Source organism: Trematomus bernacchii, unplaced genomic scaffold (genome assembly GCF_902827165.1).
Source record: "Trematomus bernacchii unplaced genomic scaffold, fTreBer1.1, whole genome shotgun sequence".
Taxonomy (NCBI): domain Eukaryota; kingdom Metazoa; phylum Chordata; class Actinopteri; order Perciformes; family Nototheniidae; genus Trematomus; species Trematomus bernacchii.
In genome coordinates, this window is record NW_022987593.1 from 15476185 (window position 1) to 15500291 (window position 24107).

General features: G+C 39.1%; 2 protein-coding genes across 3 annotated transcripts; both read right to left on the bottom strand.

Annotated features, from left to right (window-relative positions):
- Nucleotides 1–673: 673 nt before the first annotated feature.
- On the bottom strand, nucleotides 674–4066 carry LOC117481831 (keratin, type II cytoskeletal 2 epidermal-like). Its single transcript, XM_034129729.1, has 4 exons — nucleotides 3992–4066; nucleotides 3541–3575; nucleotides 3209–3324; nucleotides 674–2913 (listed from the first exon to the last, which is right to left on the bottom strand). The coding sequence occupies exons 3-4, from the start codon at nucleotides 3322–3324 to the stop codon at nucleotides 1614–1616; spliced, it is 1416 nt and encodes a 471-aa protein (XP_033985620.1). The 5' UTR covers nucleotides 3541–3575; nucleotides 3992–4066; the 3' UTR covers nucleotides 674–1613.
- Nucleotides 4067–15710: 11644 nt separating this feature from the next.
- Nucleotides 15711–19877, bottom strand: LOC117481832. 2 transcript variants are annotated; one of them, XR_004555809.1, is made up of 4 exons: nucleotides 19736–19877; nucleotides 19195–19225; nucleotides 18598–18710; nucleotides 15711–17017 (listed from the first exon to the last, which is right to left on the bottom strand). XR_004555809.1 is itself a non-coding variant. In XM_034129730.1 (2 exons), exons 1-2 carry the CDS (start codon nucleotides 18720–18722, stop codon nucleotides 16420–16422), a joined length of 723 nt encoding a protein of 240 aa, XP_033985621.1. In that variant the 5' UTR covers nucleotides 18723–18781; the 3' UTR covers nucleotides 15711–16419. The 2 variants fall into 2 exon arrangements, 1 of the variants encoding a protein (XP_033985621.1); XM_034129730.1 differs by lacking the exons at nucleotides 19195–19225; nucleotides 19736–19877 and having other exon boundaries at nucleotides 18598–18781.
- Nucleotides 19878–24107: the final 4230 nt, after the last annotated feature.

A 24107-nucleotide genomic window follows, 5' to 3' on the forward strand; every position in this document is an offset into this window, starting at 1 on the left:
TTAAAGTTAATTTCTTGGTTATTGTTATTCACTGCCGTTTAAATTATTTGTCTTATGTTGTTGATTACTACTACTCTGCCCAAGAAAGTTTTTTAATGTTATTTTCTTGTTTTGTGACACATTTAACCTTTTTAAAAATGCTATTGTGTTTCTTGATATGCAAGATACATTTCACTCATTATTATTTGTATGTATAGATGAAGATCCTCAACTGGACCGTTTGCAGTGTCTTCAGCCTGTGATGGGAGGGATTGGTGTTCACTGTCACTCATCCGGTTCACCTGAATGATCTCCTGGCCACTTCAAACAATGACTGACAACACAACGGGGAGCCACTTTGTGAGTACATTTTAACTTAAATGGACTGTTTTCGCTGTTTTTGTATTCTCTCTGTGTTATCATTCACTGTGGGTCCAAAACACTGATACCCCTCTCATTCAGTACTTTATCTAAAGAAGCATATGCTTGACACTGTTTACAGGACAATCCCTTGTTGTCAAAAACTTAATTATAGACAATCATAAAACTATCCTTTACTTTGAAGTGAGGGAGTCAGTTACATGTTGCATTATACATACATTACCAGTCAATTTACTAAAGGTTTCTATTCACTTAAATATATTTTAGGGTTAGTGAATGCATGAGTTCCCAAATGATTGACACACAGACAGACCAGAGTTGATGCTTAGCTAAGCTTTAATAAGAAAGAACAAAAACATCAGAAGATTTGGTACAGTGATGCTTTACAGAAATACAGAGAACAATTAGAAAACTACTATACATACCAAGTATAATTTACATGAACCCTTCTTTGGTGCCTTAGTTTAATAAGGTACGTCCAGAACACCCCGGTAAAACAGAAACAAAATAAAAATCCACTGTTTACCTTTGTTGTAGCCTTTGCAAACATACAAGTATTTATTTGCAATTTAGCAATTGTTTTTGCTTGGGAGGGGTGGAACCCAAAGCCATTCCTAGTTTTGAGGTGCTTGATGCTTGGTCATCACCAGAAATGAATTAAGAACTAGCAAAATAAAAACAAATTCTGCCATTTTTTATTTGGACTTGACAAAACAAACTTGATTTGAAATAAACTTGCAATGTTATGGGATGTGATCACAACAACAATCAAAGCCCAAAAAAAGTATCCTTTCGGTATCAGTGCCAAAACTCAGGTGTTTTATTGACGCTGGCATTAAAACCGTCAAATAGTCGAGAACGGTTTAATTAAATCTGTTGGTAAGTAAAGAAAAAAAAAGCACATGTTTTTATGCATAAGGCACTGCTCTGGTCAATAAGATTTATAAAATTGCTGCTTAGATTCTTGTCGTGTTCAAAATTCCAGGAAAGACAAACGACTTCTAAGTTTAACTATTTATTACAAGAGAGCAAAAGATATTCACTTGGCCAAGGACTCGTCACGTCATAGAAATCACAGGCAGCAAAGCTGTAATCTGTAACCACCATTTCCGTAAAGAGCCCCCGTCCTCTTTATTCCAAAGTCATAGCAACATAAAATGAGCACAATAAGCTTATAATGTAATAATAAGAATCAGTCTTGTAATGTTATATAAAAATAGACTCCACATTCTCTGTCGCTAACAGTAATTTTTTTACCATAGCAGTCCCCGCCTACGCTTGCCTCTACGCTTGCTGCTGCTTCTACGCTTGCTGCTTCTTCTACCACCTGCTCTACGGCTGCCGCGTCCTCTAACCTTTCCCCCTCCTCTTCCTTTGCCTCTGCGCCCTCCTCGAGTCTTACTCTGTCTCCTAACCTTGCCCCCTCCTCTACCTTTGCCTCTGCGCCCTCCTCGAGTCTTACTCTGTCTCCTAACCTTGCCCCCTCCTCTACCTTTGCCTCTGCGCCCTCCTCGAGTCTTACTCTGTCTCCTAACCTTGCCCCCTCCTCTACCTTTGCCTCTGCGCCCTCCTCGAGTCTTACTCTGTCCTCTAACCTTGCCCCCTCCTCTTCCTTTGCCTCTGCGCACTCCTTTGGACTTACGCCTTCCTCCAACTTTGCCTGTTCCTTTTTGCATGGGCCCCTTTCTAACCTTGCTCCCTTTCCTGCGTCGGTCAACTCCTTTAGGCTTGCAGGGTCCCTTACGCTTGCATTGTCTCCTACCCTTGCCATTTGTTTCACGCGGGACGCCTTTTCTACCCTTGCACCCTTTTTTATTCCCGCCTTTTCCTTTGCACCTGCTCACTCGTCCGCTTTCCCCCTTTCTTCTGCCACCTCCTGTTCGTCCACCTATGCCTGTTGCTATTGCTGGGCCTATGCCTGCACCGATTCCTTCACCTGGTGCTATTTCTGTACCTGCACCTGTGTCTGTGTCTGTACCCGTTGCCTCGCCTGCGCCCTCTTCTTCATTTGACGGGGAATTGTTTGCAACACATGAAGGTGTAACATCTCCATCCGAGAAGCAGCTGGTGCACTGAAACGCTTCATCTCCAGGGTTATAACAACGGAATATTTTGTCAAGCCCAAGTTTAGAAATCCCCAGATTTTTGAAGGATTTAGCAATCTGAGGCGTGTCTCCAGCAGGAACATCGCCTAGTTTAGAAAACGCAAACGCATAACCTCTCCAGTTCTTAATGACGTTGTTAATCTCATCACGAGAACTGTCCTGATTTGCATTTGTAGTACAAGTCGGCCCACATGGGGATACTTCAGAGTAGATGATAAGGAAATTACCCTCGCTGCTTTTAATGAAGGGTTGTATGTTTTTTAGAACTTGTGACACTGCCTCTGATCGTGCTGCCGCCACCACCCGTGTGCCATGGTACACTTGCCCCCCTGAAACTGTTTGCTTCACCTTGTCTGGTGGGTCATCCTGAAAGACTTGCTGTAGAGTATCTATGTCTTGGTTCTCAGGGATGTTCACAGCCACACTGAAGGTGTCACCGAGTGGATACCTGCCAAAGGAGAACATGTCATGAGCATTGTGGTCAGAGAACGTTAGAGTTGACACTTAGTTTGAGACATGAAGTTAAATAAATAGGAAACAAAAGCTACTGAATTATCAGACTTAATTAAGTTGTCAACAACATACAAAACCATACATATAGATATTATTATTCTGTATAACAATTTAGTATTAGATGACAAATTTAGTAGTAGTAGTATTCGTAGCAGAACCAATATTGGTAGCAGTAGTAGTAGTAGTGGAGTCTTCAGAAAAGACAAGAGCAACAGTCTTTGTGTACTGACTCTTTCTTGATGCCTTCTATGACACTCGTGAGCCAGCTCTCGTCCACATCAGCCAAAGTATCTCCAGCAGACATGAAGAAGGTCAGCACCACTGCCATCCAGCACAGGCCAGCCATCTGCACACAGTTCAGCTCTAATTACATCCTGCACTGTCACCAAACAGATAATAAACAATGATAATATCAAAGAACTCAACCAAGAAACATAAAATGTAGATTCTACAGAAATAGCTTATAGTCGGCGGACAGGCAGATCAGTCTTAAGCACATTTCAAACAATGTTAAATATCTTTACAAAGGAGAATTAAACACCTACTTAAGAACATAACTTACCTTTGCTGCCAGCAGGATGGGCCTGTTCTCTCCCCCTATAGAAAAGACACAAAAAGACATTAATACTATTTCCTGATTTCTTTTTTCTAAACCTTGCTTAAGTAAAAACACGATTTTTTTTTTACAGCAATTACAAAAAACTAAATCACAAGTACTCATTTCCGTTATAAAGATAAAATGATGAGGAAAGACAGCAATGATTTGGCCAACTGACTCATCATTTACAACGCTTATTATTTTCTTAGATTATACATATTTTTCAGCTGTAGAAATACATTTGAAATGTACTTAAGTAACATTTTGATAAATGTAGATTTTCCACTTTTTTCTGACTTCACAGAACAAATAATTAATCCTAAAAAATTAATTGGATCATTAATAATTAAACAAGATGAATATAAACATCAGCTACCATCCATTGTGCCCTGAGATTATATCATTCATGGTGTACCTGCTTTGCTGGATAAAGTTGTTTGACAGATGCTCTGTAGAAGTGTTCTTCTCAGTGTTTGAAGGGAGGATGCTTCTGCAGTGATCAGTCAGAGGGAGTGAACATATTATATAGATGACGGTTAAAACATGGCCAAACCCCTCATCATACCCTTATTTGAACATATCTTTCAAAATGTAGAAGAGGAAGATTAGAAAAAGGGATGCAGTGTTTCCCCTAGGTTTACTGCTTTGGGGGGGTGCTGCCTGAGCAGGGGGGGGGGGGGAAGCAGAGAGAGGAGCTGTGGATTATTGTTATTGATTAGTGCATCAGTGTTTCATAGGGTCAAAAACACTAAACTCACAACTTAAATTGAAAGCGTTTAGTTTATTTAATAAAAGAGCACATTTTCAATGTGAAAAGTGACAGTTTTTTTTTTAAACATCTTGAATTTCAGCGGGGGCGTGGGGCTCCGTTGGCGGGGCGCAGCGCCCCTCCAAGACAATGGTAGGGGAAACACTGGGATAAGGTGTAATCTCAGCGTGATTTGAGCAATTCATTAGAGGTTATGGAGGTTGCATTGAGGTATACAATTGTGTTTTTTTAAGTAAAAATTAATATGGTTAAATGTTAGACGTTATGGACATCTGGTGAAAAAACATACAGTTGTTTGATGGGGTTATTTTCACAGCAATATAGGTGACGTGCCTTTGTGACGTGCAACAACATTAACATTAACCTTTCTGTTGGTTGCTTGTTAGCAGACCCTTCATGCGATGGCAGAGCGAACAGGTACAGGCAGGGCCCATAGTGATAGCCCTATAGTTTAAATCTACTAACTACAAATAAACATATGGACATGGGTTACTATTTAAAAAAAATTGTATTTAGGAACCTCATCCTCACTTGAGGAACCTCAAATCCTCTAGGGGGGTCCGGGGGCATGCTCCCCCGGTAAGATTATTTTTTACATTTTGGAGTTAAATGCATCAATCTGGTGCATTTTGAGGGGAAAATAAAGAGACTAGATCTATGGGAACACCTATATGAAACAGAACTGTATACATTTCAATAATCATAAAATCATGGCCATAACCAATAACATACCATTTCCAATATTAAAAAACACTGACACCCTCAAATGGAAATCTGTGTTTACATAAATGGTGACCAAACTGTTTGAGACCCACTGAGAACTTAGACTTATGGCGCGTTTCCACTACAGCGCGGAGCACGGTTTAAGAGGGCTGTGACGTCAGCGGCCCGTTTTTGGTTGCGTTTCCACTTGGCCTAGTACCGGCCGGCGGGTCCTAATTCACAGTTTTTCTGGCCTCATAAAATCGTGGGTCTAGGGCCAGAGACAACGAGGCTGAGTCGGGCTGAGTATGCTAAACTAGAGAGAGCATCGCTGGCAAGGGGGCTACAACTACAACAAGATGGACATATTTGACCGTGATTTAATTGTAATACACGTTTCAAAATGATGCCGAAGTAACAACATACTGATACCGGTTAGTAAAAACCATGAATTAATGCTTTGACAAGTCTGCAGACAGACGGCAGGCGAAAAACCTTTTAAAATGCGTGTTTTCTAAATGGAGATTGGCTAAGCTAACGCAGTATATGCTCCGACCGTCCACACTCACAACAACGGCCTATACAGACATAAATAAAGCAGCGACTGTATTCACCATGACACAGGCAGTCTGTGGTTTGTACTTGTTTAACTTTTGTCTAGTTTCTGAACATATATGAGGAGCTGTGAGCTCTGAGTGCTAACAGCTAACGGCTGTGTTGTTTTTCTGGGGTTCTCATTGAAGATGACGTCACGGCTCCGCCTACACTGCGTTACTATAGATACTACCCCAGTTCCTAAACTGTAATGGAAATGCGCCATAAAGTGAGCCAGTCCTAACGAGGCCTAGCCATACCGAGCGAGGCCGTGTAGTGGAAATGCGCCATAAGTTAACTATCTACACTCAGAGAGTCCTTTACCTCACCTGAGCTCAGGTTATCCCGAGCTTGAATGGCACACAGAGACCAATCAACGGCTTTGATTTATGATCTGTATGACAGTGACCATGTCGGCAGGCCACATCATGTAGACAGCCAGTCACCCAAAAGATCCTCAGGCCAGCAGGCCACTTAACAGGCCAGGCCATCGGGAAACCCCCCGTTCCTCCCGATGGCCAGTCCAGGACTGGGTACAGGAGGCGTAGAGCGAGGGATCATTGTCCACAAGTTAATCGACCGAAGATGGCGTCGTGGTCTAAAAAATTATTTTTAAAAAAGAAGAAAAAAAAAACTAAATGGGTTGTGAAATATACTTGGGCGGCTGTTAATATACCTGGGCGGCCCGCCCAAGTATAGTCTATGTGTGGGAAACCCTGCATTATTATGGTTGAAGGTTCAAGATTTTTTAAAATGTTATCTTTAACAGTTGTTTGCAGGATGTTTTCACAGCACTATTAAGTAGATATATTCCTAACACAATCCAGTAATGCAGATGGGTCATGGAAGGTACTGGTTCCCATCTGGGGGTACGGGGACCCCTAGGGGTACTTCAAGGTTCAAGGCTTTTATTAGTCATACGTACATAGCTACAGTGTACTTATGACGATGAAAATTTTAGGTCACAGGCTCCTCCAACAGTGCAACACAATAAAACAGATAAACAGAAAAAATTGTGCAAGTAAATGCAAAAAGAAAAATGGTTAAATAGTGAAATAAGAGTATATACAAGTGATTGGAATATGATATATTGAGGGGATTGCAGGGGATGTAGAAAGATTAAAGATTGCAATTTATTTTTGTGACAACACAATTAAGGCTTTAGTTTAGTGTCCAGAGGTGATCATATACGAGAAAAGGCTTTGCTCTTTGACTTGCAACAGGTTGGTAGTGTCACTCAGACCAGATCGGCCTTTATGTCAAAGACATCGTGCGTGTTTTGCTTATGGCTTAGTCATTGAGAGATGTAAATAAGAAGAAGACTTCTGCTTGGTGTGTGACTAGTAGATTCACCCCAAAACCCTTCCTGTTTTTATTGTGGCTCTCTCCATCTGTTCATGTCCACAAATACATATCTGATCATGTTGCACCATATGTGTAATTCTCAGTAATGAACACTCTAGACTTGTACTGTTCAGGCAGAAAGACCCTCGACCCCCTTACTATCAGAAGGGTAGGCACGGGTATGTGCTGTAGGTTTAACCATAGGGTTCTCAGTTGAGAAAAGTACATTACTAAAGCGGTAAAAGACAACGTTTACCATATTATGATATCCACAACATAAAACAATAACTTGTGCCATATCAGGATATCAATATTATATAGATACATACAGAAGGGGCAGGTCAAATAAGATTGTCTTCTCCATGCTCCTTTCCACCATGCGCTATAAAAAAATCAACCAGCATACTGTAAGTGTACATGTTTTGTTTTAAAATAACTGCCATGTGTGGAATAAACAAATAAACCAAGAAAGAAATGTCTCAGGCCTGACTCAGAGTCCCTTCTAAGAATATTTGTTATCAAGGTCTTATTATTTGATGTAATCTAATCCCAATGACCTAACAACTGTTATGCACCATAACAGACTTACAGAAAAACAAATGCACAAAAAAAATCAAGCTTAAGGTTTAAATATTATGGTGTTACGTTTGCAGCTTCTTCTCTTTTACAGATATCAGGGAAGGCTGCCAAACTGCATAGAATCTCAGAGCAGACCCTTAAGCAAAAGAAGACAAGATTTCTCTAAGATATTTTTTAATCTCTTTGATCCAATAAGAAAGAGTGAGAGTAATTATAAAACAATAACTTTTTGTTTGTCGACCGGCTGCTCCTCACAGCTCCAAACATCGGCGTACATTCCCAAATATGCGTTATTTTGGTGAACTAATGACATATTGGTAAAATAAATGGATACTATCTTTCCTGAGAAAGTGACATCACTTCATAGCAGTTCATTTGAGAACTTATAAACACTTTCTTTGGAAATAAAGGTTCATAAAGCTGGCGACCCTCATTAAAATATTAACACTTACGCTCTAAATGGAAATGCTGACAGAAAATATAGCATTGTGGAATCGCCCTAGATCAGACAAAGAATAAGGTAAATGGACGGGAAGTCGGATCAACACCTCTATGCCCCTTGGTTGTTAAACTTGGTGTGACTGCCTTTCATTGATCTGCTTTCCTGCAGCACACCCTGAGATGTGTCGGAGTGTCATTTCTCTTTTCTTGTGTATGTATAGAGGGATTTTAGCCCATGATAGTGCTCGAGGAGGGATTGGTTTTCTTTAGCATTCATTTTCTTCAGAATGTTATTTTCCAAGGCAACATGTAATGTAACCTGTTTTAAAGCATGTATTTATTCTAAGAGCTTTGAAATAATACTCTGTACGTTTTAGTTCTAGTATTTTCTCACACTGTATAGTTCCTTCTTTTTGTTCACCCTAAAAAAAAGGCCTTCTGAGAACGTGTGATGCTTAACCGTGTCTGCTGCTTCATGGTGACTTGCAGATTGAGAATAATGATTACTAACGAAATGAAGAAGATGAGGTTTACTGCGTGTGTGAAAGAGGAAGCCTTTATAGAACAACAAGGAACATACTGTAGGTTAAATACACAGTCATATAAATAGAACATTCAAATATTAGTGCAATGAAAATGTGTTTTCATTATAAAGTAAATTACACTTCAAGGCAAGGCAAGTTTATTTATATAGCACATTTCAACACAAGGCAATTCAAAGTGCTTTACAACAATGAAAGACATTAAAATGACATTTAAAAACACTCATTTAAAAGTAAAGGTACATGAATTAAAGTGACAGTGTAGTGTGAGATACACATATCTGAAGTGTTTAGGTCTGACTCTCAATCATTGCTAACTTTTAGCAGGAATAGTTTTCTATCACCTCCCTTTCTTTCTACTTTCTTGTTTAACTTGTCCTTTAGTTATTTCAAGTGTTTCAAACGAACCCCCCTTTAGAAAATTCTAATTTGACCCCATGGTACCTTTTAGTATTCAGCGAAACTATTCCTCTTTTTTATTTTTAAATGCACGTTAGTTAAGTTTACCTTGTCTTTCTAGGACCTTTTTGGTATCCTCCGTGAACCAGGGTCTTGAGGCCAAAACTGCACATGTAGGGGACTTACACCACCTACGAGGGGACTTTAACCCCAATAATGACTTTAACTACCTTTTTATTTATTTCATTTAATCGTTTATTTGAACAGGGACAGTGCACATTAATGAACATTTTAAACAAAATAATGCTTTCAAATGTAAATGAGCCGGATTTTAGCTTTGAGCTAGTTTCCATCCGTAGTCCCGTCACATACAACATTTATGAACATAACATTTATGTACATGGCAAACAGAAATACATGATATGCAGAAAGAGCATAAGCAGCATACAAGCATTTACCACAAGGCAGTACAATGTAGCAGCTACGACATATAAAGTGCAGGAGGAGATAAGAGCTACCTAAAGTGCAAAAAAAGCGAAAACGAGCGAAAAATGCTAACACCTTACTGCACTGAAAATCACTCACAAAACCTTATTATTTATCTTTTCACCACATCCAACACATCGTTTCACATCGTGAGGTGACACAGAATCGTTTGACACCGACATTACCACTGAATTATACGTATGTGCGACGTTATAAGCAAAAACGGACATCAAAACAGGTGACGCTAGGTAGCTAAAAATGCTAACATTTTTACCTTGGCTCTGTAGTCTCTCCAAAGTGGTCTTCAATGGCATTAAAACGATAAAAATGCTGCTGAAGTTAATCCATAGGTTAATCTAATGTGTCGGTGTCCCTTTGAAATGATTTCTGAGAATCCATAAGCATTAAAACTGCTTTTCCGTTTCCAGATGTCAAAGCTAGAGATAGGTCCACTCTGATGCAAAATTACATGCGCGAAGCCCCCACCTTTTCTCTTCACAACGTGTGTGTGTGTGGGGGACTCCCCCTTCGATTCTATTGGCTCTAACGGTCAGAAAGAGGTGTCAACCATCAAAATCGAGCAAGGGGGGCCAGAGATATGGAAAATCCACCCAAATGACCCCAGAAGTGGTTTCTTTTTGCTAAATCTCTCTAAAAAGGTCAAATGTCACTTGTTTTGCATCAATCTTGATACAGGGTACTTATTATATGTTGTACTTTGGATTCCTAAAGCTTTTAGTCTACTAACCCATCACCCAAGGGTGGTTTTCACTATAAGTAAAAAATAATTTTTGGACGGACACTATAATTTACAGTTTTTTACTATGTAAAATCTGAATTTTCTTTAAAATAAAAAAACATCTATATTGATTCTGACTTTTCTACATCCAACTCACAGGTTTATCATTACTTTGAGTAAAACGATTATTAATTTAACCCTTTTAGAAGGGAAGATATGGTCATTTGTTCTGGGAATGTCATTTTCGAGCCTGAGACCTGAAAAACAGGCTCAGGGCTTAACAGGTTAAGCTTTGTCCCGCAAAAGGTTCTAAAGCAGGGGTGCCCAATACGTCGATCGCAAAGGTAGTGTGGGTAGATCGCATGGCATTGAAAAAGAAAAAATAATTTTTTTTTAATTTTTTTTTTTTATATAAAGTTAGCCTATCATCCATCCTTTCTATGGCATTTGCCACTTGATTGACGTACAGGTAAGCCAGTCTGAGTTGTATTGTACCATACGGGTTCATGCAGTTATGAGGGGGCCTCACCTCCTCATCTGGGGCCTCATTTATAACGCCTTGCGTAGGATTGACGTGAGAAGGTTGCTTACGTAGTACAAAGCACAAAAATAGGTACAGAAATGTTCCGACATTTTCCGATTCACAAAACATTGCGTACCGGCGAGGGAAGTGCGTACTGCACTTCCTACGCCTGTTTCCCTTTATAAATCACAATCAACTCGAAATGCGGCGCAGCTTTTGCAGGCTTCACGTAACGCCCATATTTGCCTATAAATAGTCAAAGAAACGTCCATTCATTCATTCATTTTTGACTGACTGCATGAAGAAGATCGCAGGAAATTACGACAGAACAGCTAAAAAAGACATCTCACACCGTGTCAGATTTTGGTTATTGTGGGGAGGTCGAGATAAATCATATTGTTTGGTGGATGCAGTTTGAACCAGAGTAGCAGCATGGAGGTCGGATCGTCACCAAAATAAATAATAAGTGGTCCGAAAAAAGTTAATGACAAAAAAAATACACATAACCTTCCTCAGGCAGTGTGTTTGTCCCGGGGACAGGAGACACCCCCTTGATGAGAAACTGTAAGAAATGATCGGGGAATCCCTCCGGAGTGGAGTCATGACGACTGGATCTGAATTATTTTGTTGTATTTGGTGGTTTGTGTTCCAGCTGTCGATCAGCAACTATATATCCATAATCCACCAGTTAAAGGAAATACAACTAATGTGTTGTGTTATATCAGCTGTACAATTTACCACATATGGTGTTCTTAGTTTCCATACCTCCTGTGTTTTACGAGCGACTTATCAAGTCTTGGCAAACGGCATAAAACACGATTAAACGTGATAGTATATAAAACCATGCTCGTATCTACAACCTATAGAAATGCAAAACGGCGTCAGTTTAGACGTAATTCTGTCCTCCTGCTTACCGCATCATTTATGAGAAAACATTTCATAACATTAACACAACATATTCGAGGTGGTTTTAAATAGCATATCTGTATTTATTTATTTCTCCAAGTTATGTTTTTGTGTGCACTGAGGAGTCTCAAACAGGCGTTTGTTTAATCATTTTAAGATTGGCTTTAATCAATGTTTGAAAATGAATTCTTCATATTTGATAAATGAGAGGTAACATTTTATTTATGGTATTATTTCCACATATTTCTCTCCATTCTTCCTTCTGCCAACGGTGTCGCAGTTTCTCGTCTCTCCCGTGTGTGTGCTTAGTGCGTACGCATGGGTTAGAGTTTGCGTGGAGGACAGCACATTTTCCCGTCAAGTTAGTATTTTATAAATCGCAAACATTGCGTAGAAACTGGCGCACGCCATTTTTTGAGTGTATATCCCTTTATAAATTAGGCCCCTGAAGCGCAAATGCGGCGCACTATTATGCGCTTATGCGGCGCAATTATTGTAAGCGCGCCACAGTTTATTCGCCGTTTAGTCCATTAGCACCCCACCCCCCCCTGCGCGCTCGCGACACACATTGGGCAGGGGCAGTCCTGTAGGTAGATCATTTGGGCGTGGTCATTTTAAAAGTAGCTGAAAAAGTGTGGGCACCCCTGCTCTCAAGTGTATTTTAAGTTCATTTCCAATTATGTTACCCTTAAACAAACAAATAAATGAATGCATGGATTTCTTAACTTTGTCTTTGGGGTAATCTGGTCGGAGTTTGGCAATATCTCAATTTTTTTTTGTAAAACTGAGCTGAATCTCTGCTTATCGAATACTGAAAGCAGTTGCTATATTTCTGCAGGTTTTAAGTTTGCTATAGGCATACTGAGACGAAAGGGTGTATTGTTTAAAATGTAATACAGTAGCAACTACCAGAACAGCTTTGTTTAGTATTCTCTTGCAGTGTGTTTAGAGTAAGTTAATATTTAATAAAGTTAGACTGAAGCACTCCTTGAGTTAAATCCCAGGTCAAATATGTTAGAGGCTCTTGAACAAGTTGCAAGAAAAAGAAAAATGTCAGACTTGACATGACAATGAAGTCTTATCGTATCGTATTAACGTTGATAAAAGCCGTACCTTACTCCTAAATAAAAGGAAATTATCTGGATCAGCGCTCCGGCTTCATGTTTTATTTTTTTAATTAGAAACCCATTTTCATAGCCGAGGTACCTGCATGTTTTCATTTGCAGTTTCTGTGTTTATACACAAATAACAGATCCAGACATATTCTTTGCACTTCTCTTTATGTCAGGGAGCCATGATATGATGATATTACCACCTTCCTTTATAAGTGCTTTCTATTCATCGTAACATTAGTTTTTATAGAGAAACGGGGAACCATTGCCAAACCCTTTGAGTGACACATGCTCTTATTTGACAACGTTTTAAGAGAGACATTCTGCTGAATCATCTGAGACATTTGTGACAGCCTTCTCTGAACAGGCCTCAGATCAGCTGACCTTTACATACATACGTACAGTATACTGTAAGCTGGTGGCCATCAGTCAGTCTCTGTCTCCTGGTTTCCACCCCGTTTGATTTTGTTTCATTTAATCTAGAGTTACACTACATTTCACTCTCAGTAATGTAAACAAATGTTTTTAACAACTTCTGTGTTCCCCCTTTTGAGATGAAGTCTCCGCTTGGTGGTCCTTTGGCCCAGTGTCGCTACTCCCGTGACAATTGAGTTTTAAGGCTTGAACTGCAGAGCTGGAAGAAGCACTCAGATCTTGTACTTAAGTAAAAGTAGAAATACCACAGTTCAGGAATACTCTGTTACAATTAAAATCCCTGTATTCAAAATGTTACTCGACTAAAGATAGAATATTATTGGCATCAAAATATACTTAAAGTACCAAAAGTACTCTTTTCACATATTATTTACATACATTGACCATAATGGCCAGCCATCTGCACACAAAACAAATTAGAAACAAATATATATTTCCTGTAATTTGTATTCTTTACACTTTAAAAAAATATATACACAACCTTTCATTTTATAAAAAACCTTTACAATTTTGCACATGTTATGAAAATGTTTAATTCTGGGATGTAAGCTTTGAAATAATCACATGAAAATATATTTATTTAAGTGCTGTTGAAACACTGGTTGCTAATTTCTGTCTTAAACCATGAAGACGTATCTATTGGCTAGTAGTTCCTCCACAGCCCACATTACAGTATGTTTCTACTGGCCCCCGAGCCACACACACACTTCATATAATATGCAGATATGTCACCAGATAGTTAGCATTTTCAACAATTTAAGAATAAATATTCTTTATGCCACCATATACACATTTAAAAATATATTTCAAACTACATCTCGTAGACAAATTCCATTTCACACAAACTTCGATGTTTTATTTATCATATATGTTTTACCTTTGTTGGAGAAATGTTTGATGGAGCTTCTGCTGTTCAAGGTGACAGGGTGTTGCTGCAATGAATACAGTCAGAGGGAAGGAACATTTCTATAGAGAAGGGTGATGCCGTCAACATAGCGGCATCTTAACCTTATTTCAATCAGGAGAGACGGTTTTGATGTAAGAAGAATACATATTTATTGCCAGGAATACACAAATGAATGTAATGGAGTTTTGGCGATTAGGCCCCGTTGTGCAGGAGTATCATTCGGGAGGGGAGAACCGATAAGATGAAACCCCCCGGGGGCTAGACACTGGTGGTCGTGAATGGATAGTTGGTTCGGTCTGAAGGGGAGTGGCTTAGCTTGACCCTGGTGGTGGTGAATGGATAGTTGGGGTCGGTCTGAAGGGGAGTGGCTTAGCTTGACCCTGGTGGTGGTGAATGGATAGTTGGGGTCGGTCTGAAGGGGAGTGGCTTAGCTTGACCCTGGTGGTGGTGAATGGATAGTTGGGGTCGGTCTGAAGGGGAGTGGCTTAGCTTGACCCTGGTGGTGGTGAATGGATAGTTGGGGTCGGTCTGAAGGGGAGTGGCTTAGCTTGACCCTGGATTCAGAGGGACAGGAGGTGAAAAGGGGTGGAGGAGAGTTGCGTCGAGTCACCTGAAATGACAGCTGTCAGAGGGGGGAGAGCAGATTTAAAAGGTTTAGCGGAGCGCTATGATAGGCTTGTGAGAATAGAGCGAAGTGATTGGTTAAGCTGGGGAATGACGCCCCCGATCACGTATTGAGAGGAGAGAGAGTAGTAACATAGAAATAGTGAATGAATGAGTAAAGACGGTCTTCCTGGTTGAACTTGCGCTGAGCTTCATTTGTCTACTTCTGCATTTTCTCACAAATGAGAAAGATACAAATAGAAGTGGTTTTCAGTTATTGTGATCTACCAAGTAACAGTGCATGTGACACTTCTGAAGAAAGACAAATAAATGACAAAACATTTAGCTCAAAGTTCAGTAGGTTCCAAAACATGACAGCAGAAACATGGCATTATAAATATTAACCAACATTACCAGAAACCTTTCTTGATTTTATTGTTAAAGAACAGCTTTTATCGATTAATATATTTATCCAGTGAATATCAGAAAAGTGTTTAGTGTTACTTACTTTACAATAAGCGTCACATGGTATGGGTTTTTGTAACTATTTTGTTTATACCCAACTGCATCTCATGATCTTTTTGAGTTAAGATCTGTTTTTTTTCAAACTACTGTTTCTCTGTTCAAGAAGCTTTTCTCTTAAATAAAGTCAGTGCTGAGATCACCATTACAAGACAACAGGAAAGTATACAGTCAGTCTTAACACTGTATGTACAGGGTTATGGCACAAGCCATGTGGTTTCTGAAACACTTTGAACATCGAGGCTGAAGGCACGGCAACATGCTGGAGGTACTGTAATACTTGAGAGGCTCCTTCTCTTGGAGTTCATCCCTACATCCATTTCTTCTTTTGTAGCGCTCTTATAGCATACCTCCCATCAGACGTGAGTATTATAGCATACCTCCCATCAGACGTGAGTATTATAGCATACCTCCCATCAGACGTGAGCATAAGCTATACAGTAGTATTATTAGTTCATGTTAAACTTACATAGCTCAGTTGATCAAATAACAGTTTTGTTATGAGTTTCCAGATGATTGACACACAGAGTGAGAATGCTTAGCAAAGCTTTAATCAGAAAAAGCAGAAATCATTTGGTAAAGTTTAACACGAGTATTGAGTACAATCACTTAAACCCTATAACTGAGGTTGATATACAATAAACAATATCATTTAAAAACATTTCTTTGGCTTTTTGAAATAGGGTAGAATATGTTTTGAACACTTTTTCAACATGCACCAAATATCAAACGTCCCTCCATCATTTGTTAAATTGTTTACAAATTATGTTTAAAGAATGAAGGCCGTTACATAAGCACAACATTTACATTTGATACAGCCATTCATTTATTGTGTGTCTGTTAAAACTCTAAATCTCAGTGCACTGTAATTATGTTGGCTTTTTTTTGTTCTGTTATTTGGATAGAACAAAAAAAGCCTCTCAAACCAACACTGAGTCAAACTGCAGTAAGCACAGGAGATAAATCACAACATGAACATAGAACAACACCAAAATAAGTCAATCTTATGCTAAACATTAAATAAACCTCAGAGTTATGTTGCAAAAAATGGATGAAAGCTCTGCTGATTAGTTTGTGACCAAAGATAAGTGTGTTTGGGTCTTTAGCGTGCCAGTGTAACATCTAGCCATTTAAAGCAGCAAGTGCATTGTTGAGCATTAATGAACTTTTCAAAGTAACATGTTAGTAGGATCCAGTTGTGTCAATGCCTAGGTCAGCTCTTCTTTTGGCCTACACACATTTATTCCTGAATTTTAACACACTCATCCACAGGATCAGCTTCTGGTGAAGCATCTACGAAGCACTTGAAACATTGGAATACTCTATTATTTGGCTTGTAACAACGGAAAATGTTGTCGTCAACTATTACTTGTCTAAGACTATGAAATGTATTTTTAATGTCAGCTTCAGGAATGTCCTTCTTTTTGCCGTTGTTGTCCTCTTTCCAAGCATATACTGTATTAAACACAAGGGCAAAGCTTTTCCCTCTGTTTTTTAGCTCTTCGATCTTATTTAAGATATTGAAGTTACCTCCTTCCTCTGTACACTGGCCACATGGAGAAAGCCAGGAGTAGAGGACCAGAATGTAACCCTCACGTATGTTAGCTAACTCTCCTAAATTGTCTAGTACCTGTTTCTCTGCATGCTCAGTGTAGGGTTCTTCGCCCTGAGGAATTGCCACAACAGCATTGTTGCCTTTGTACACCTGGCCTGCTTCAAGAAATGTGTTCGCATCGACCCAATCGACAGGTAAAATAAGCCCTTTCAACTCCTTAGTTGTCTGTGGGTCCTCTGGGATGTTTACTGCCACACTATACTGCTTCCCTCCGTATTTGTAGCTGTCAAAGAAAACAGACACACAGTATTACCTTTTGTCAGAGTACAAGTATTCATACACAATGGTAAGTATACATGCTGCAACATTTGAATGAGTTTTTTTAAATGTATGTGCTCATGTGTTTCTCGAACATTTTTGATCCCTCCTTCTTTTCTAAGGTCACATTGTTCTGCTGTCTTACACAAAACACCTTAGTAAAAGAACATCTTCCTGATAGTCCATTTGATATTTAGGTAATCAATGAGTACTGGTGTGAAACCAGGTGACATTACTTTCAGATCAGACAACGTTACTGATGCACATTTGATTTAGTGATTTTCACTTAAGATCTTAACCAGCCAAACAGATGTAAAACTAAAGATAGTGGAGACTTTATTGAAATGTCAGAGAACCAAAACAACACAAAGAGTCTACAGCCATGCTCCCGGCTCTTTGAGATTGTTCTTACACACTGCAATCATTTCAGAGAAATGCTACCATTAATGGGCTTAATGTTTATTTAGGATCCCCATTAGCTTTTGCTCTTGAGAAAAGCTACTCTTCCTGGGGTCCGACACTTAAAACAATACAACAATACTCAACACAACAACATTCAAGTCCTGACATCATCAACCATCTCCAACATCATCAACAATCTCATCCACTTTCAAACTCAGCCAAGGATGAGTGCACAAGACACCCACCAGTACAAAGCATGAAATGAGGGTTCACAGTTCACAAGGGGTACATGCTCATTAGTAGATGGCTCTTCAATCTCTTCTTGAAAGAGACTCTCTATGTCAGCAAGGTAGTTTGGCAATGAGTTCCATTATAGCTCTGTAAGTCACAGAAGATGTCAGAAGATTGGTCCTGGGGTTAGGTGCCAGCAGATGGCCTGATGTAGCTTGTCTAGTCTTATGCTCGTTTCTTGTGTAAACTATTCGATCATAAAAATAGTGTCTTTTTACCAAATCGGACATTTCTGAGAAAAGTGATAACACGAGATTGCAGACGTTTCTCAACCGGAAGCCATGATAGATTTCTATGCATAACTCCAATATGAGTGCGCTTCGAACAGTGGAGAGCTAGTCTGGCAGCCTTGTTTCGAGCTAAACATTGCTGTTAATGGTAATGTTTTATTGTGATAGCAATATAAGATTGACTAATGAGCACTAACATGAACTAAAACTGAGGCTGTTGAAAAAGTCCTTAGTGTAACAGGAAGTCGAGACATTTCACTTATAAAATCACAAATCATCATAAAGGTGATGCTAGACTAAAGGTCAAAATCATAACAATGATTTTGATTATTCCTCTGGATGCAGTGACTGTGTGAATATAATCAGACTGAATCCTGTTTGTTGAGGAAACACTTTTCTCCATCTACATTTAGAAACTACTCTTAGATCAGGGTCATTCTTTTACTGCTTCTTTAACGTGCAGCAAAAACGTGGCCAGATATTCAATATCCCATCAATACATGTAATGCTATTTTTAAACAATGTTCAGTGTTCATTTGAAAGACTTTTGTGAACTATATCCAATACCTCCATCAATGAAGTACATCAATACTATGGTACTATTAGAATAAAATTGACTCACATCTCATGGATGCGTGCATCAATTCTCTTTACGTAACCGATATCCAACGGCTCACAGTCTCCAATAGACAGACTGACTGCCAGCAGCACAGATATCCAACACAGGCCAGCCATCTGCACACACATCAAGTCATTGACAGAGTTTCAAACATGAGAGAGGACAAGTGAAAAAGAAACACATCTGTCTCTTAATTATTATCCTTAATACTAAAAAATATATACAACATTGAATAAAAATCACACTTAACTCTATAGCTCCTGCTCAATGCTTCTGTCGTGGATGTTAAGATAAATAAACTGAAGTGTTGTTAAAACAGTGGTTTTATGCAACTAGGACTTTAACTTTTAAATGTTGTTCAGCCCTCTTTTTGTCTTGGCGTTGTTTACCTGCAACAGATAAAGATCTTGGGCTCAGTCAGTTGGGTTAGTGATAACACCGAGCCTGTCTGCTGCTTGCTGTAACAATGCACTTCACTTCTATCTGAGCCTTAATTATTAACAATCATAAATCCACAGAAACAGCTAACAACATTAAACATTATTTATTTAGAGATGAATCAATAATGAATTATAATGATCAGAGCCACACATTTCTCACCTTCCTTTTTGTCTGTCAGTCTGAACAATACCTGCAACAGAAAAGACAAAAACAGAATAATGGCTTTATTCGGAAATTACTTTCATACTATTGACATAAAACTTTTTTTTTAACTGACGAGAAATATCAAGCAGAATTATTTAGAATTAGCACGATCACTGTGTAATATATCTGATGGCTCAAAGGAAGAATTAAGGGTCAGGTAAGGCACAACATGAAATGAGTTACATACATTGACCGTAATGTGATGTATAATTATATTGAAAAAAGCCTTTTTGGTTTTGCAATAATGAATTGTAACTGTGTTGTGAAGTGTTGAATGCTGCAAGCCTGTACCTTTTTAAAGATGGGATTTATTGTGTTGTTAAATAACTTACTTTAGAGTGAACATCATATTGCTGCCTGACTCACATTGTTAATCAGTTTCCTAGAATATCCTCTCTTTCAGAATCAGCTTGTAAGTATCTAAAGCACACTAACAACCCAGCACTCGCTTAAAGGATAAGAACTTTTTCTAGTGCTTCTCCCTTGTTTCTTTTACCTGTCTGTCGGAGAGAGATGTCTGATGGATGCTCCAAAGCTTCTTCTTCTTCCTCTTTGCTCTGAGTGTGAGGAGTAAGCTGCTGCAGTGAAGACGGTCTGAACTAACATCCTTTATAGGAGAGGGCGACAATGGCCACATGCACCTTGAACCATCAGTACCACCTTATCTTTGTATTCAAATGATCTTAACTGCGGGAACAAGAGAAAGTGAGTTCCTTTCATGGAGACTCAAAAAGACCAGGATCCCACAAAATGATGCGATTAACACTAACTTCACAAAGTCACGTTTTTCCTAACTATCATCAACAACGTGCTGACCACAGCGAGCGAGACCCTGCAGTAGCAGCACCAGATCTCTTTCAGACGTTTTGCTCTCATTCAAAAGTTACCTTTTGATCTGTTAAATGTCCTCTGCAATGTGTAATTGCCTAAAACCCAGGAAACACTTAGCATTTCACCACTTCCAGTTCCTTCGTCTCCAAGTCAACGTTTTTTTGAACGTGTTTGTGGTGAAATAAGGTTTGTTGTTCACATGAGCCAAAGTGATTTGCACCTTTTTCCAACATAAAATACGGCATTAAATATTCCACCAGTGAATGTCTGAAGCTTCAATTTGTCATAAAAACGTTGGTTGCTAACAAGTGACTAAAGAAGAGTACCTTCCCCCTTTGAGTTTACCGGTGGTGATGAGCAGCTGCTGCCCTGATGTAATTAGATTATAGCCTAACGTTAGCTTTTTGTTTCTGCCAATAGGATTCACTCTTCAAAAATCACACAGTGGTGTAAATATGTGGAGATTATCCTGCTGAACGAAACTTGTTAAGTATCTGAAACGTGTTTTGGCCAAAAAGCTTATTTTCTGCAATAGCCAAAATCCAATGGGGAAATACCAGATTTATGTGAATGCTACAAAAACACGTGATCACTGCACTCCTCTATTGTGTCTGTCTGCGGTGTTTTTCTTCTTTCTTCCCTAGCACATGTTTACCCCTGCTTGTTTCCTTGAATTCCTGAATGACTTTGTTAGAATAGTTGATTCCCCTGCACTTGTATTAAAGTCTCTATCACCCTGACCACTTTGAGAGAAGGCCTGAATGAAGTGCATGGAGTGTTGTGAGTGACTTGATTATCACCAGAGCAGCTTGTGCACAGAACTGCATCTTTCACGGTGCAACGGAACATGTTGCACCGTGAAAGATTCGACCTGAGAGTTGAAGTGAATGCTTTGTAGATAAACTAATTCTGAATAAATACAAAAGCAAAGTGAGCAGGACTACAAATAATCTTTGTTCTCGAACTCAAAAATAAATCCTCTCTCTATACTCGACAGGTTTGAATACCCAGTGATACACAGGTATGTATTTCTCTGTGTAAAGGGATCGTTTCCTTTTGTTTCAAGTTCAGTGACTAAAATAAAGAAGTTTGTGCTAAATGAACCTCAAGACACTCGGTCACTCTGGTCCGTCACATAACAACTATCTCCACACAGTTTAGAGCCTGCAGGTCAGACTGTATAATGCATTTAAAAAATAACATTGAGCTTACACTCTTTTTCATTTTTGCATGAATTCATTTGAATGCCTTTTGAATTTGTAGATACAGACATGTTCATCAGAGGGTGTCAAAAACTGTAAAGTGTGGAAAGTTAGCACTGTCTGCTTGATTACATTGTTAGGTCCACCATGACTCATGTACTGGCACACTGTAAGCTTTTTAAAAAGTAGGTCCTTAGCAGGGATGGGTATTGTTAAGGTTTGAACTGTTCTACTACTTTTATCAATACGCTTATCGATCCGGGGCTTTAACAATACTCTTATCGGTTCTTCTGAAAAAGAAAAAAAAAGGTAAACTAACTAAACAAAATGTAAACAAAATATACATATACATAGCTTTTTATTTAAATAATAAATAATATTTCACATCAAAAGAAACAACAATGTTTTAAACAAATCGTATTAAATAATCTGATGACAGAACTGTAAACAGAATAGCTGAAACCTTAACAAAATAAATAACTCAGTTACCTCTAATCATTAACCCATGTTTGTATCATTGAGTTAGCTCCGTGTGTTGCTGCTAGCATACATAACACCTGACGTGGAAACGTTACTACGTGGATGGATCTACAGAGCTACTAGAGAGACAGGTGTGTGTGTGTGTGTGTGTGTGTGTGTGTGTGTGTGTGTGTGTGTGTGTGTGTGTGTGTGTGTGTGTGTGTGTGTGTGTGTGTGTGTGTGTGGTGTGTGTGTGTGTGTGTGTGTGTGTGTGTGTGTGGTGTGTGTGTGGTGTGTGTGTGTGGTGTGTGTGTGTGTGTGTGTGTGTGTGTGTGTTGTGTGTGTGTGTGTGTGTGTGTGTGTGTGTGTGTGTGTGTGTGTGTGGTGTGTGTGTGTGTGTGTGTGTGTGTGTGTGTGTGTGTGTGTGTGTGTGTGTGTGTGTGTGTGTGTGTGTGTGTGTGTGTGTGTGTGTGTGAGATGGGGGAGATATCTCTGGTCTGGATTGGGAAGATTGAAAATACATCAGAGACGCATTTTTTTTGTCTTTTTTTTTTACAAACGGAGTTGCCGACACTAAAACTACAATATAATGTTTATGTAGCAATAATACATATGACATACATTTTTTTAAATGTCTCCAGTACCGATAAAAAGAAGAAGATAACGTTGGAGCTTAAACGCTGTATTTAATAATTCAGCCCCGGGGCCCCTTTAATGCCGGGGCTCGGTACCCGTCCCTAGTCCTTAGACACATCTTCCTCTAACACACATTGTTGTGTAGTAGTAAATAAGAAACAAATGTGTTTTTCATCAAAAGTATGGCAGTTCAAAATAAAACAATTAAGTAAGAATTAAGAATCTTTGTATCCAAAGTAACTTGTGTTATTTTGGGATAAAAGGTCTCAATGTAATAGTCATGGCAGTTTATGTAGATATAGAGTTTAGGATGCCTCTGACCTTGTCACCCTGACCTTCTCCTGTGTAATGTCAGCATCTGCATTACAAACCTCATATCTACTTTGTGATAACCAAAGTAGTTTCTGATGTGTGAGGCAGAGCCAAGAGTTGAGATGAGGTACCTTAAGATATGTCTGAAGCTGTGCAGTTAGACTTTGGGAGATAAGCCAACCTTCAGTATGGCACCATGTCTGTATCTACAAAGTCAAAAGGCATTCAAATGAATTCATGCAAAAATGAAAAAGAGTGTAAGCTCAATGTTATCTTTTAAATGCATAATACAGTCTGACCTGCAGGCTCTAAACTGTGTGGAGATAGTTGTTATGTGACGGACCAGAGTGACCGAGTGTCTTGAGGTTCATTTAGCACAAACTTCTTTATTTTAGTCACTGAACTTGAAACAAAAGGAAACGATCCCTTTACACAGAGAAATACATAACTGTGTATCACTGGGTATTCAAACCTGTCGAGTATAGAGAGAAGATGTATCTTGGAGGTTGGTGGGATCCTCATTCTTAATCAATACACAAAACACAATTCATGTTAGAGAACAGGAAGACTCTTTTTAGTCCTGATCCATTTGCTTTAGAAGTTATTCAGAAGTACTTATAATGCATTCACTTCAGAAATCATCACATACCTCCCCCCTGCATTTAATCAAAGGTAGGACATCAATATCTGCATCAGACTCATTTATATACACATTTTAAAGATAATCACATATACAGTGAGACAACTACTAGCAAAGGTTCTTTTCTAACTCAGCGTTAAGTAATAAGAAAGTAAAAAGCATCATTCTGTTTAAGTGAATTTGAGTCTTTTATCCAAGTTGAATTGTTCAAATAGAAAGCATTGAGAACTACTTAAATGTAAATGCACTTTGAGAGTTATAGCAGTGTATGTGTTTATATATAAGAGCGCTGTAATGATCTGCAGAGCAAAAGGGGATAAGAACCTTGGTTTTCCAATATGCTATCAGTCAGGGCAGGTGCTGTCTGTTTGCTGTGACACTAAGTATCTGGGACACATCATCACAGATGAAATGGCTGATGATGATGACATGTATAGACAGCGGCGTGTCTTATATACACAAGCTAACATGTTGGCTAGAACATTCTCTTGGTGTTCAGATAAGGTGAACCTCTTTAGAGCTTATTGTACTCCTCTGTATACTGCCCCCTTGTGGCTCAAGAAGGCGAGCCTCCAGGAGCTCCAGGTTGCTTGTAATGATTGTTTGCGTATACTGCTTAGAAAACCAAGGTGGTGCAGTGCCAGTGAAATGTTTTGTAAAGCACGAGTCAACACGTTCCATGCTCTCTTGAGAAATCTGATGTACAAATTCATCTGTCGATTGAATGTTTCTCATAACTCTGTCATTATGCTGCTTTCCAATCCGTGTCTCAGTGCTGTACGATACCA

Excerpts from the sequence above, each read along its gene's own strand:
- LOC117481831 (XM_034129729.1), bottom strand. The coding sequence starts at position 3,324 with ATGGCTGGCCTGTGCTGGATGGCAGTGGTGCTGACCTTCTTCATGTCT. Across the intron at positions 2,914-3,208 it reads ATAGAAGGCATCAAGAAAGA|GTATCCACTCGGTGACACCT; the intron begins GTCAGTACACAA and ends CTCCTTTGGCAG.
- LOC117481832 (XM_034129730.1), bottom strand. The coding sequence starts at position 18,722 with ATGTGTGTGCAGATGGCTGGCCTGTGTTGGATATCTGTGCTGCTGGCA. Across the intron at positions 17,018-18,597 it reads GATGCACGCATCCATGAGAT|CTACAAATACGGAGGGAAGC; the intron begins GTGAGTCAATTT and ends TTTCTTTGACAG.